Source organism: Cladosporium halotolerans (assembly GCF_011745625.1).
Source record: "Cladosporium halotolerans strain TM138-S3 chromosome Unknown Sca111, whole genome shotgun sequence".
In the NCBI taxonomy this organism is placed as follows: domain Eukaryota; kingdom Fungi; phylum Ascomycota; class Dothideomycetes; order Cladosporiales; family Cladosporiaceae; genus Cladosporium; species Cladosporium halotolerans.
Genome location: NW_027191561.1, coordinates 396 through 13,876, shown reverse-complemented (window position 1 = coordinate 13,876; position 13,481 = coordinate 396). Strand labels below are relative to the sequence as shown.

Here is a 13,481-nt window from a genome sequence, read left to right as displayed (position 1 = left end):
AATGCATACTTGTTGTGAGCAGCCAGCTGTACCGGCCGAATGTTTGCGGCTGACATGGTACCATTCCTCCGCGAGCCGGCCTGAACGCATTCGGATCGAGCTGGTCTGGAGAAACTGAGCAGCGGCATGCCCAGACACGCAGGGGTCAGGGCTGCGGTAGTTGAGTCGGATAATGAATGCTGCCGAGTTTGAAAGGCTATTCAGAGACTCGACGCCAACGGACCAAGGGGTGAAAGACTGTGTGAGGTCCTGCCATACTTACATTGAGGACTTACCATGGGGCGACCCACAGCCATAAAACGACCGAGATCACGTGCGTGGTAAGAAGGGCGTCCGAGGAGCTGTCCTTATCCCCACGACGATGGCGGCGATGCTTCTCCTCCTGCGTGCTGCCTAGACGCCACTTGAATTCGGCTTTCAGAAGCAGCAACGATGCTGAGAGTGGACCCAACTGCCCGTTCGGATTTTGATCGGTGCTGGCAGATCTGACGCCTGATGAGGGAGCGAAGGCCGTCGAGGTTGATATCGATGTGTAAAAGGCGCCGTAAGTGTAGGGGCTGGACGGTAGGTATTGCTGCAGTCTTCCAAGTGCGGCAGCCGGTTCCGTAATAGGTAAGCTGATCTCTGTGACACAGCTGCTGCATGCATCCATCGGGTCAAGATGAGCGAAATACGCGCGGACAGATCATAGTAACGCAAGCGTGTAAAACGCGTGAGCCGGGTCGAGAAAACACGCGAAAGAAATTGGCAGGTTGCAAATTCACTGATATTGGGAAGCGGTGTTTCTGCATATATGTAATAGACCAAACGCACGGGGAAAGCATTAACACCCATAGTGATCTGAATCTGAATATTCAGATTCAGAAACTCGTATTCAGATTCAATTCAATTCAGATACCCATTATCCAGTATTCAGATTTTATTCAAGACGTCATTTCTTGGCAAGTCTTGGCATATGTAGATGTGAGTGAAGTCGCTGACTTACAATGATCTATTCACCTCAGATCCATCCTTCGACGGGCGCGAGCGAATCCTCGTTGCTAGAGCTATCTGAATCGTATCCGTCATCGATTTGGCAAGCATAGCCACGGCACTGCCAATCCTTCAAGCATTCTCCCTCTTCAATGACTTGCCCGCCTAGTTGGCTACGTGACCAGGTAATTGTTCTCCTCATCCCGCTGAAGCTTGACTCGCTAGCAGCGCTCATCGGCACCGCACTCAAGCAATCGATCGCCATTTGCCACAGCTGTGGGTAGGCGGCTTTCTGATCAGGCTGGCTCCACCATTCGATGGGACTCCCTGCAATCTTCGTAGGCGTGGCGTTGATGAAGGCGGTAAATCCGTCTTGGCTCTGGGATGTGAGAGACTGCAATAATCTGTTACGATGAAAATCCCATGCCGTCTGAGCCCCATTCTGCTCCACTGCGTCAGAAGCGGGAGACTTCATTGCACTTTGTCGATAGCGAGTCTCGAAAAGCTTCTTCGCTCTCTCGATGCCGGGCTTGATCCAGCATCGCTTCCAGACTTTGTCCATGTACGCTTTCCGATAGCCGGGATGGAGCAGAACAGCTGCCGCGTGCACCGGCACATCATCTGACAGCTCGTAGTACTTGTTGAATGCAGCAAGCAGTGCTGCTTTAGAAGTGAACCTGCGTTCGCTGTCCTCGTAGTGCTTTATCAGGAAATCGATCTGCACCTGGAAGCTGTCGAACGTGGCTTGATCACCTTGGCTCAACATCGTGACCTGGTAAAACGGTTGAAGGAAGCCGGATGCGTCCTGGAGGGTTTGCCACTCGTCACGGCTACGCTTGAAAGCTTCTAGCTGGACGTGGCGGTCTATCATCCTTGCAATAGCGTCGCGACATTCTATTGCGTCAGCAAGAAGCGTGTACCAGGCGTTCCACCTGGTCTCACCAGGTAGCTTCAGCACTTTCCCCGCAAGATCCTTGAACTCTTTGTGCAGAGCCAAGTTGCGCACTGCGACGGCAAGCCGATACACCTTGTTCAGCGGGCCGTGACTCGCGAAGCCCCCCTCGCCGACTACCGCATCCCTGATAACCGAGCCGGAGTTGAGTATCCGCTGTGTAGCCATCCCAAAAGCTTCCTCGTTGCGACAGAAGAGAAAGGCTTGCACGGCGATATTGAGAACGTGACCGAGACAGCGCAGTCGATTCTGTCTCGCGTTCCAATCAATGCCATGACGGCTCGACAAGGATTCTTCTATCGCCCGGCATAGTATATCATTGGCACTCGCGTTGTCTGCAGTGACGTAGCCCAAGCGCTTCTCGACTCCATACGATTCGAGGGCATTCATGAAAAAAGGAGCCACCAGCTCGCCGGCGTGTCCGTGGTGGAGGTCAGGCATGGCGAGAAGCGCATGCTGAAGCTTGCCGTCTCCACTCACAAACCTGGCAAAGATAGACTGGAACTCGCCCTGATGGTTGACGCCGCTCGTCCAGCTATCCGTGCAAATGTTGATACGTGACGCAGAAGACTGCAATGCCCGTGCCACAACGCGGCGCTGCCGCTCGTAGTTGAAATGTATCCGTCGCGGTATAGATGTATGCGACTTCAACAGTGTTTGCGCGCACTGCGGGTTCAGGGCTCTGCAAAGCTCCTCAAACTCGTCGAGCTCCACTACGCGGTGACTGACGTTCGCACGCACGATGAAGCGCGCCAGAGCGTCCCGGAAACGGCGTTTATTCAGAACATTGAGCAGCAACTTTTCTTGCGCAGTGCGACTCAGCAACTCGCCCTCCTCTTTCTGTCTTTGTAGGGCGTCGAGAATCGGTGACGCTGTGATTCGCTGTAGGCGCACGCCGTGGCTGGAGCGGAGATGCTGTTCAGCGTTCTGTATCGGTTTGACAGTAGTCGCATTGCTTGCAGTAAAAGAGCTTTTGGTAATGCCGGTTGCGCTCAGGTTCGTGGGGTAGACGCACGCGAGCGTACGTCCAGGCTGGGTGGACTCCCTTGGTGTTCGGGCATGATGATCGCTTGCGCTTCAGAGATCGAACGAGCCAGATGTCGAATCTCTTTCGGCATCGATGCTTGACGTTCGCGGAGTGGAGGACGAAGCGCGGGCTTGGTAAAGCCATTCACCGTCGGCGATCGACGTTGCAGCTCCTGCATCCATTTCGGACGTCACAGAGCAGCGGCAGTTGGATACTAAGTCCCCTGAAAAGTCATGCATGCTGGAATTGCGGGAGCACGCCCTACCTGATACGGTAAGCGGCAGACTCGCAACGCTTGCGGGGCCCCGGATTATTCTTGCGAGAGCCTATGAATGACCCGTGAGGCTGGAACTCCAACCCTAACCCTGAAAATAATCTGAATAATCTGAATGTATGTTGAATATTCAGACACCAGAATCCAGATTCAGATTCATATGAATATTCATTATCCCTGTTGAATCCAATTCAAATTCAGACCACTATGCTTACGCGGGATCGCTGAAGACCAATGCAGCAGGTCAGTGGCTGCGCCGGACTTGCAGCAAAAGGATATGGCAAAGGAAGGGGGCATCCCACGCTTCCTCGAACTCATTGCTACTCTTTCCAAACGTACACGGTAGAATCTGCGCGTGACTTCAGGCTCTCAGCGGTTACGCCCAAGGACCAACGTCTCAGGTCAGAACGAGAGAACACCCGACAGACCAGAAAAGTCATCCCTTGGAGTCCAATCGATACTCGACGACCACCGCACTGCATGAGGCCACAGGACCCAGTCCTTTCATCTTCGCCCCGCTGGGGAATGATATCGGACGTGCGGTCTGGACCGCCGAAGTTGAGAGAATCCTCGTACTCTAAGTCAAGGTCAATGGGACAGCCTCAATCTGGTTTCGGCTAATTGGGCCACAAAACGCACTCAACCTCAAGCTGAGCACGAGAGCGACCCGCCCACTCGCAGTGACAATGGAGGCCAAGACGGAAGCCGTGCCCGGAGCGCACCGCGATTTGGCGGTGTACCGCATTGGAGCACGCGGGTGCTTGTTCGCAGACGTACACGTCTACCTCCATCAGCAAGGCCTCGATGAGTGGTCGTTCAGCAGGACCGACGCTTTGGTTTGGTACGCACAATTTTTTGGTACCGGAGTTGGCACAAATGCAACAATGAGGAGAGGGGAGGAGAGGAAAGGGTCAGCAGTAGGGGACTTGACGAAGTCAGGACGGCGAGCCAGGTTGCATGATTGACATCAACGCAGGAGCACAGATAGAAGACCTAGAACATGTGTTAAAGCAGCCAGGCTTGTGATATGGTAGATAGCTTTAACACAATACGACTACAAACAGAACGAAATACAGACGAGAGCTGGCTCGATCGCGTTCACCCGCGGCGTTCAGGTGTACACAGTGTTTTAGGCTTGTACAACGGATGACACGAGGCACACGGCGATGAATGTTGATCGCTAGATAGAGTTGGATTACCCTCATTCACAAGCTAAGGCAACGACCATCTCCATATACGCTAGTTCAGTCTTTGCAGAGGATCCTCACTTCGGCACATAGTGATGCTAGGCCCCCAGGTTATCATTGTACCCATTAATCATCTTGCCTTCCGATACCGCTTGTTCACCCTCCGTCATCGCGTGAAACATCTGTAGTGTTGACTTTGAAATATTTGTTCCCCAATCTCGTATCACAGCCCCGGAACACTGAAGCTGTGCGAAAGCACACAACGAGCCCTAAGTAAGACCTTGCTCTCGTGGCGAGGTCGGAAATTGAGCCTGCACATCGTGAGCAGATGCAGAAGAGTATGACTTGATCAACGTTACGGACGCCAGCGTCGGGTATCGGTGCCCTAGTCGTGCATCAAGAAGCTGTCATAGGTGTGGCTGTTGCATCGTAGAGTCACCAAACCATGGGAGAGGAAGGCGGGAGCTCTGCAACAATTTCGGGAGTGATAGTCGGATGCCTACTTGCGGGAAGGGGCTATGCCGTCGCTGTCGCTGCTGCAGGTAATTCCTATCGATGATCGTATATATAATGTGGTAGAGCAAGGCCCCAATGTCGCTGCCGCAATTGTTGGCTCGTATGCAGCGGTAGATTTCGTGCGATTGGGCCTCCGTGCTGGACCGAACGAGGTTGAACAGCTCGCGCCTCCTCGCACTCTCGGTCAAGCTTTTCGTACTTGCGGCATAGAGTTGACCATTCGCGCTCGCCTTCTTCAGCGTCATCAACGCATTCTGGGTGCAGGGAGCATATCGGGCTGTCTTAGTGTTAACTTAGCTCGGTTAACTACACGTCAGACATTTGAAAACTGACCGTAAGCTGTCATACTGTGATATGCTGGTCTTTCCGCTGTTGCTGCTCGTAGCCGCTAATAGTGCTTGTCCAGTCATGATGCTGTACTTCCTTATAAATCGAGCCGTTCTGTTTCTGCAATGCGAATCTGTTCTCGAGAGCAGTCTGTATGGTCGGTACAGGTCCAACGAGAATCCAAGTGTAATTGGTGTCGGTGTGGGGCGGAAGCCAAAAGATGCCACTCTGTTCCAGTGATAGCTGATGACAAGCGTGAGTACCCATGAGGCTATCGCAATAGCAGAAAAAGCAGATTATGTATAACTGGAATGCACCCACCAGTCTCATCCTCACCGATCGTCCATATTTGCGACAACCCCATCGGCTAAGGCTTGATTACCAAGCGCTTTTCGTGGTGGGCATGTTGATATGCGCCGATGCTCACCGGGATTCTCCTGCCCATACCGCCACCGTTGTCCCGATGATCCGCGCTTGAGAGCAGATGAGAGGCGAGGGTCGAAGGTATTTGAGCGATGCTGCGTGGGTTATCGGCTGTAGAAGCCATGTCACGTCGGAAAGTGCGCGGGGTACTGGTATGCGCAGGGTACTGATGAATCGCATTAAATTCATTGGCTGGGATCCTATGCCATCTAGTACGGCATACCATCTGGCTGCGTTAGGTTCGGCGGAGCGCCCATTCGCGCAGGCCGATGGAACATCTGCACCAGACGTTTACCAATCGAGGGTTCTATTTCTGTCCCGTCTCTTGCAATTTTGACTTCCCTGTTTGCATTCCAAGGATTGCGCAAGCCACGAGTGCGGTAGAACGGAAGTCGTGCTGTTGAGAGCTATTCGATTTGAAAGGGGCGTCCCAGATCCTGGCCACCATTCTCTTCTTCAAGCTCCTTATTCGATGACGCACCCTCATCATCTGCCAACACTATTTCTCAAAAGATAGTTCCGCGGGTCGAGTCGTCAACAACGCGACCGCGAGGAGCGGTTTCGGTGGCGGGTGTGGGAATAGATTTCGGACCGTCGCTTGGAGTTGGAAGCTGAAAAATAGGTGCTGATCCTGCTGGCACTGTCCCGCTAGCAATTGAGGAAGCCATACGCGCGTAGCCAAAGTACTCGCCGGACCTATTGGCCGAAAAGATCAGATAGACGTTGTCTGCTGCATTGAAGGCCTCGTCCAACGTGGGCTCGTTGTGCGATTGCGTTGCCCAATTTCCATTCCGTACGCTTGTTTCGAGATCGTGCAATGTAAGGCTCTTACAGCTGGCTGACCGGCCTGTTCGAGAAGGAAACAGCTGTCAAAGCGAAGAGGTCATGGCGGCTGCTGTTTGTCGACGGTCACGGCTCACACCTCAGCATGAAGTTCCTCAATTGGTGTAAGCAACACAGGATCTTGATCGCCATCTGCCCACCTCACTCCACACACAGATTGCAGCCTCTGGATGTGAGCCGTGTTCGCGCCTCTAGCTCACCATTACAGCCAAGGACTGGACAGCCTTATCCGACAGTCAGAAGGCCGTACAACGATGAGCAAGCGAGATCCCTTTGCAATCTTCTGGCCATCGTTTGAGAAAGCGTTTACAGAGAAGATCATAGCATCTGCATGGTCTAAGGCGGGAGTCCTGCTTTTCGATCCCAAAAGTGCTCTCGATGTTCTCTACGGCAGATGAAGAGACACCAGGGGGTCAGTCGGCCGAGGGCCAGCTAGCGGCAGCTTGAGCAGTACGTTCGACTCGCCTTCGAAGGCCAAGAGGCTCCGGACTTTTCGCAATAGCAGTGTGGCAGGAAGTGACAGAGAAACACAGAGAAACGCAGAGAAACGCAGAGAACGCTCGAGAAGCTCGGCGATACCGTACTCGGTCTATCTGCAAAGCTTGAGTTGTTGAGTACTGCGGAACAAGCATCTTGGCACAGCTCTCAGGCTAGAGCAGAGGAAGAAGTAGATACAGAAAAAGGATGAGGTCGCATGAAGGGTCTGGCACGCTCATAACGAGCCTAACCATATTTCGGCGAGCTCGAGGCCTTGCAATGGGCAGGGAGCAAGAAAAGGAGCAGCTAGTGCGGAACAGAGAGCTTAGAGCTCAAGAGCGAACCAAGGAGAAGGCCAGGAAGCAAGGGGAAGTGCAGCAGAGGCGTGAGTCGATAATGGAATCTTTGAGCCATCAAGCCGGCCATGTTCGGTGGCTGTGGTCACTTCCATCGTCGTGGTGGTCGGCGAGGTCGGTAACAGCAGGGTAGAGCAGGGCACCCATGCGTGCCATGACCAGTAGTCGGAACACGCCACCATCTCCGAGGAATATCCAAGCTCGCCACACCCTGATCGCCCTCGCTTCCAACCTTGTGGAGAAGACTGCGCTCTCCTGCTTGCAGCAAGCCATTGGCAGCCGCAGAACCCACTTCTCCTGAAGCGCGTCTCTTTGGAGAAGGTAACCTTTATTGTGGGGTCGCAACCACGCGATATGCGGTCGCGGACGCGAGGCATTGCGTCTTCTATACCTAAGGTAGACAGGCATGCTTGCAGCGCTTTACGGACCGTTGCTCCGCGGCCGAAGGAGTTGAGTGCTGCTGAAACTCTGTTTTGGACGTCAGGTGGGTTCTGGGAGCTTCATAGCTGCGTGTGGGTCGGTTGTGCAGATCAGAGGCGCTGAGTCTGGGCTGGGAAGTTGGCGTGGGGAGTTATTGATGTGGATGTATAGGAGCATTTTGCGCTGTATCGCTACTACCAGCAAGGTCGCCGGTAAGGTAAGGTACGTTGTTGCTGTGTTGTTTCTCGTAAACTCATAACCAGAGACAGAGAAGCATGGCTTGCGGGCCCAGGTAGAGCTCCAGGATTAGTCGAGCCGGGCGCCGGTGTTGGCTCCGACACCGACCCCTCCTGGGACCCACCCTCATTCGTGTGATGCGTCGTTCGCCAGAACCAGGGTTTGGCCCATGATCCCTGGCCAGCGGCTGCTCATCACTCGCACGCTCCAGCAAAAGCAGTTCAGACTCCGAGGCCGCTCTGCCTCCGCAGCTGCTGCTTCTGCTGCACTTCGACTCCGGTCGTGCCGAAGACTTGCAAGTCCGCCGCGACACGCTTCGCTTGGTTGAGATTATAGCCCGCCACGGGGCAGTTGCAGCCTTGGTGCTGTAAGGCGAAAGCACGCAGGCCGTTGAGCTCGCCGGCCAGGTCGTGGACTTGTCGTTTCAGCTCGCCGTTCGCCGCGCTCAGGTGATTGCATTTCGACTCAATGGTTTGGACTTGCTTGCGCTGCCGCGAGCGACATTTGGCGGCTGCCAGTTTGTTCTTTTCGCGGAGGCGTTGCATTTTCCTGTCTGTGGCTGGAGGGCTGGCGGATCCTGCTTCGGCGGCATCCTCTTCGTCGTGGTGGCTGTCTTTCGGGCTTTCGCTTTGCTGTGCCTTCGGTTGGCGGCGTTGCGGGCTCGTGTGGCTGTCGCGTTGGTCTTTGGAGGGACGTGGGCGAAGTGCTTTTGATGATAGCGACTCCGTGGGCGCTCGTTCCCGGGTGTAGTCGCTTGTCGAAGCTGGCTCATTGCGGAAGTCGCCGGGTGCCGCATTGGTGTCTGGCCACAAGTCCGTCGAGTCAACCGTTTGGATCAGCGATCCGTAGCTCTGATCAGATGTGCTGGGCGCTGTGAACGTTGGCGCAGCTGCTTCTGTTTGCGGGAGGCTAAGAGGAGGGTCAGCGGAGGCTCCAAGTAGCCGTGTAAGCCGATGAACATACCCGGCGAGGCCAGCGTCACCAATGGCCTGCCAATTGACTGCTGGTGCGAACACTAGGGAATCCTTCTGTGCTTCTGGCTGAAAGGCGCCGACGTTCAGGTCTGGAAACATGTCGTGCGGTCGGCTCTCAATGACAGCATCAAAGAGCCTCGTTGGGCCCGCACTGTCGAGGAGTGGCATGTTCATTGTCTCCATGGTTTAGACGGTGAGGGGCCAGTGGGCTAGCGTGATGTGTGGGTGAAGTTTTACAGAGCAGTAGGCAGAGGTGAGTGTTGAACTTAGGAAGTGCAAGTCCTGATAACGCATACGTTGATTTACGCCCTGCCTAAGAGGAATGCTCAGCGCCTCAGCGGCTGTACAGACTGCGGGTCGTCATGTGGCTTTGGGAGGGTCGACGCTGTGTCGTCCCTGTCGCCACGCGGTGATCCCAGGCTGATGCGCAGAGAAGCATTCTTTGACTGTAGCCAACGACTGGCGCCATACGGGACTGGGGCAATCACAGTTCTGCACGCGCAAAGAAGAGTTTCCTGCTGTTCCACGAATCCATTATGATGGCAAGTCTGACGCGCGCTTTGGGGTTAGCAAGCCTTCCTGCAGCGGAGTACAAGCATGTGGCCGTACTATAGAAGCCAATTAGGAACTATGACCTGAGACGGAGCTGGCCCCTCAAAATTGAACGAAATCCCCTCTCGCTATACTGCGGCACAGGCTCGCATCGACCGATCAGTCTCCCCGCTCTCAAGACGCTGCAAGCCCAGTAACACTTCTCGCTCTGGGCCCGGACAATAAAAGAGGGCATTGAAAAGTAACGCGGAGACGCCCCGGCCTCTCCACAAATATCGACCAGAATGCTCAGAATCAGCATGCTGCGTAAATGCCAAAGCGGCCGACGAGGCACGGCCTCCAGTCCCAATTCCGCAAGAACCGTCTACGCGAGGGGATTCAAGCCCGTGCCCGGTCGCTTGTGCCTTAATTCCTTCGACTGACTCAACTCCCTATCACGCTTGAGAACCGAACAGCTTTCGCGGAGGCGGGTGCGGAGGCGACTCGGTCTTTCTGACGGCTTGCATTGGTCAATGGGACTGCCCGTCTCTTCCGCTTTGCGCATGCGGCCCTTCGTTCTGCATCCTTGCGCGGAAATTGGCGGCTTCGTAACCAGCTCCGCAGCCTATGCGGCTACACGCCAGCTTCTCTATCAGTGATCTGCCCAAATTCGGTGGCATATGAAATCATCCAGTGTATCCATGGATCGAGAGACAGTGAGAAAAATGGTGCTTCAACGAGCAGCCTGCGATGCGGAATGCCAGAGACTGGACTCGTGCCCAGTATAACAGCGATAGCAGGCTGATCACGCCCAACGACACCGGCCGACACACTCGCGAGCCTGGGCGACGTGCCGATACGCGTGCTTTTCCCACCCTGCGGCAGGATTGCATAAACGTCACCGGGGATAAGGCTAGTTCGCAATTCAACGGCTATCGTAACGTCTCCGTATGCTTGCCGGCAGTTTGTCGTTTAAAGCCACTTTCCCATTCGAAGCTTGCAACCCCAAGCACACGGGCGGCAGGGAGTGTGCCACTCTTATGTCATAATTTTGCAACGTGCTTTCCACATGCGGCCGGTGACATTTGGCTTGCCGTGGGATCTTCTCCATCATGCGTTCACCGCGAGGGGTGGCTGTTTATTACAGAGCTGAGCTGCGTTTTGCGGTACGGATCACACTCCGCTCCATTTGCGATCCCTGGTTGGGGTGTGCTTTCGGGGCTTCAGCTCGGCTATATGCAGGTAACGTCATTATTACCTTTTTCCAACTTTGTCACTAACAGGGTCATTGTTAGTACCAGATTGAAGCATAATTTCGAGCAAAATCAGGTCACGTCAGTTCTACACCCAACGCTACGTAGGCGGCGCAGATCCCTTGATGCCGGATGTTCTTGCACACGGCGCAAGCGCGGTGACTACCGAGCGATTCGGTAGCTCTTCCGAAGAACAACTCCCATCGTGGTCAGGGCGAGGAGATCGTCAGGGAAGGCCTCAGGCTCTGTTTGTTCTCAGGCAAGCGAGGAGGTCGTCAGCCGTGGGACGCCCGGCGAGCTGCACATGTCCGGACCACATATGGTTGCTGGCTATTACGACAAAGGAAATGCGTATTCTGCAATAATTCAGCAGCGGAACTCGTTTGATGGCACGAATTTGAATTGGCGTTCCCAGTCCGACCGATCCAGATATTTGCCTCGCGAATACCACGCAGTGAAATTAATGGTTAGGTTGGTTACGCTTTTGGGGCAAAAACCAAACCTACCATTGGTAACCACTCCCCCATTAGGCAATTGCTACCCATCTTCATGTTTCGCCTCATCGTGACAACGACCACCATATGTCCTGGTATCATATAGATATTGCGGTCCCGTTGAAAGCCAACTGTGAACGGCACGGGCGTGATTACGTCCACCGCGCTAGTTGTCCGCCGGCCAGATGCACACAGAACAGAAGCCACTCTCTGAGCCGATCGAGCTTCCTTGAATGCCTGCGTGCTGGCATTTCTTGACCGCCTGCCTTGCTGACGCACTTCTGGACCGCATGCGTCTGCCATCGCGTGTGTGAGCGTCCACCCTCGCTATACAGCCCGTTGTTGGCATTACCAATGAACGATGCCCCTTGCTTCGTCGAAGTCACGTCGTCTTGGAACCTCTCGAGCGGAATCTCGAACCGCTCTCTCTTCGTTTGCCCACATCAGACCTCTCCACAGCCTATCTTCTGCCTCTTCCAACGCGCCTATTGGACCGAGTTACTGAGCCGGGCTACCGCAATCAGTCTGCCCTTTTACGACATAATCATTCAACCTGGAACCGAGACATCGAACCGGCAATGCTGTGACTGAGTTATGCTCTTGCTGTACGCTAGCATGCTAAGCCTCTTACTCATCAAAGGCATGTGCCGTCGCCTAGATACTCATCTACTGTTCGCCTGAGCCGCTTATCGTGCTCATCGCTCTGCCCGTCTTTCCTCCGACGAAGGAATGACCCCGTCATCTGCTCCCAGTTCAGCTTTTTCCTGAGCTCCCTGGGTCTGCAGGCGGCTTGCTCCTATCCTTGGTCTTGCCCGCTCCAAGGTAACCCTCACTTTGCTCCAGCTCCAACGGCGTCACGGGCCCTGGGCTGCTGAGAGGCACCAGGCGAGGGCTCGCGGGGTTATCTTCGCGAGAGGACCGCGTGACTGCCGCGGTTTTCTCTCGCTGGTACATGAACAGCTGCTTCTGCGCGCCTGAATACTTGCGCTGATGGCTATGGTCCGAGATAGAGACTTGAAGCGAGCTGGCGCCAGCACCCGGCGTGCTCTGGTCGATACTGTCTGCAGAGGGAAAGTTGGCCGGGTGGAAGCGAGGGAGGGTGGGGAGCATGATAGATTGCTTGTTGGCACTTCGTGAGTTTCTATTCGTGCGATGGTGGACGGCGCGAGGTGAGGGCGGTTGCACGGTGTCGAGGCGCGCGGTCTCGTAGCGGGGGGAGAGGGGGGATTTTGGGTGCATGGCGGGTGAGGAACGCGGGGACGGCATTGCAGAGGTGGTGTCTGGCATACAAGGTGAAGAGGTTTGCGGACTGCGGATAGGCCTTTCGAGGGCGCCGCTTCGGGGATGATGTGACGATTTTGCTGGCACGATGAGACTTGGTTGATGAGTAGAAGTTCAAAAGAGCGACGAACCGCGATGGCGCTGGCTGCGATTAGATCCAGTCACCATGTGGAATGGAAAATGGCATTCTCCGGGCCGGGCGAGGTTGTGCCGAAGATTTAGATAACGTAATCCGCGGGGTAGTTGGTCAGGTGGGAAAGTTGGTCACAAAAACACGGCTGCCTTGGGATGGCCTAAAAAGCAGCCTGTCCTAGGCAAAGACACGTAAAAGGTCTCGTCCTGGACGAAGACGCGAAAAGGTCCCGCCGCCGCGGCGCGCCCGGTCGGTGAAGCCGGCGGAGCACGACGCGACGGTGATGACCTCAGCTACAAGAACCGTCTAGCACATCCATCTACCTCACTCGCACTGGGGTACCGGGCGAAAGCTCGGGAGGTGTCGCCTGTCGATGGATTTGCTTCTCTTGCTAGATGGCGCACCCCAGCAGAGGTAAGAATCATCAACTTCAGGACACCAGCTGACCAGGAGCGACAGAACGAACAGCAGTGAACAAAGTCAAGAAACCCATCACAAACCAGGGGATACTGGCGTAAGAAAACCATCCGACTCTTGCCTACCCAGAACGTCGACCTGGGCCCGAAGCCGGCGCATCACTTGTTGCCCCTAGTGGCTGGTCGCACAGCTGCTCGAAAGAGACGGACGGGGACAGGGACACTGTTAAGACAACAAGGCCGGCGGAAGTGCAATCGAGCTAGACAAGAGACAGGACACCCCTGACCTACGAGCGCTCTGGGATCAGCACCGCATGTAAGCAGTTGGCTGGCGTGCTGGCGAGGGTAGCCGACTTGTGCCCCGTTGCGGTGTAGAAGTCGCGCGCGA

At 54.9% G+C, this 13,481-nt stretch overlaps 4 protein-coding genes across 4 annotated transcripts; all 4 read right to left on the bottom strand.

The window, feature by feature from the left end:
* Nucleotides 1–1,000: 1,000 nt before the first annotated feature.
* WHR41_09442 (uncharacterized protein) lies at nucleotides 1,001–2,365 on the bottom strand (the record flags this gene model as incomplete). Its single annotated transcript, XM_069378045.1, has 1 exon — nucleotides 1,001–2,365. One exon carries the CDS (start codon nucleotides 2,363–2,365, stop codon nucleotides 1,001–1,003), a length of 1,365 nt encoding a protein of 454 aa, XP_069224991.1.
* Nucleotides 2,366–4,392: 2,027 nt separating this feature from the next.
* On the bottom strand, nucleotides 4,393–5,274 carry WHR41_09441 (uncharacterized protein; the record flags this gene model as incomplete). The annotated part of the gene is made up of 2 exons (XM_069378044.1): nucleotides 4,393–5,205; nucleotides 5,262–5,274. 2 exons carry the CDS (start codon nucleotides 5,272–5,274, stop codon nucleotides 4,820–4,822), a joined length of 399 nt encoding a protein of 132 aa, XP_069224989.1. The 3' UTR covers nucleotides 4,393–4,819.
* Nucleotides 5,275–8,232: 2,958 nt separating this feature from the next.
* Nucleotides 8,233–10,285, bottom strand: WHR41_09440 (uncharacterized protein; the record flags this gene model as incomplete). The annotated part of the gene is made up of 2 exons (XM_069378043.1): nucleotides 8,975–10,285; nucleotides 8,233–8,920 (listed from the first exon to the last, which is right to left on the bottom strand). The coding sequence occupies exons 1-2, from the start codon at nucleotides 9,166–9,168 to the stop codon at nucleotides 8,233–8,235; spliced, it is 882 nt and encodes a 293-aa protein (XP_069224990.1). The 5' UTR covers nucleotides 9,169–10,285.
* Nucleotides 10,286–12,016: 1,731 nt separating this feature from the next.
* Nucleotides 12,017–12,529, bottom strand: WHR41_09439 (uncharacterized protein; the record flags this gene model as incomplete). Its single annotated transcript, XM_069378042.1, has 1 exon — nucleotides 12,017–12,529. One exon carries the CDS (start codon nucleotides 12,527–12,529, stop codon nucleotides 12,017–12,019), a length of 513 nt encoding a protein of 170 aa, XP_069224992.1.
* Between the last annotated feature and the right edge of the window lie 952 nt (nucleotides 12,530–13,481).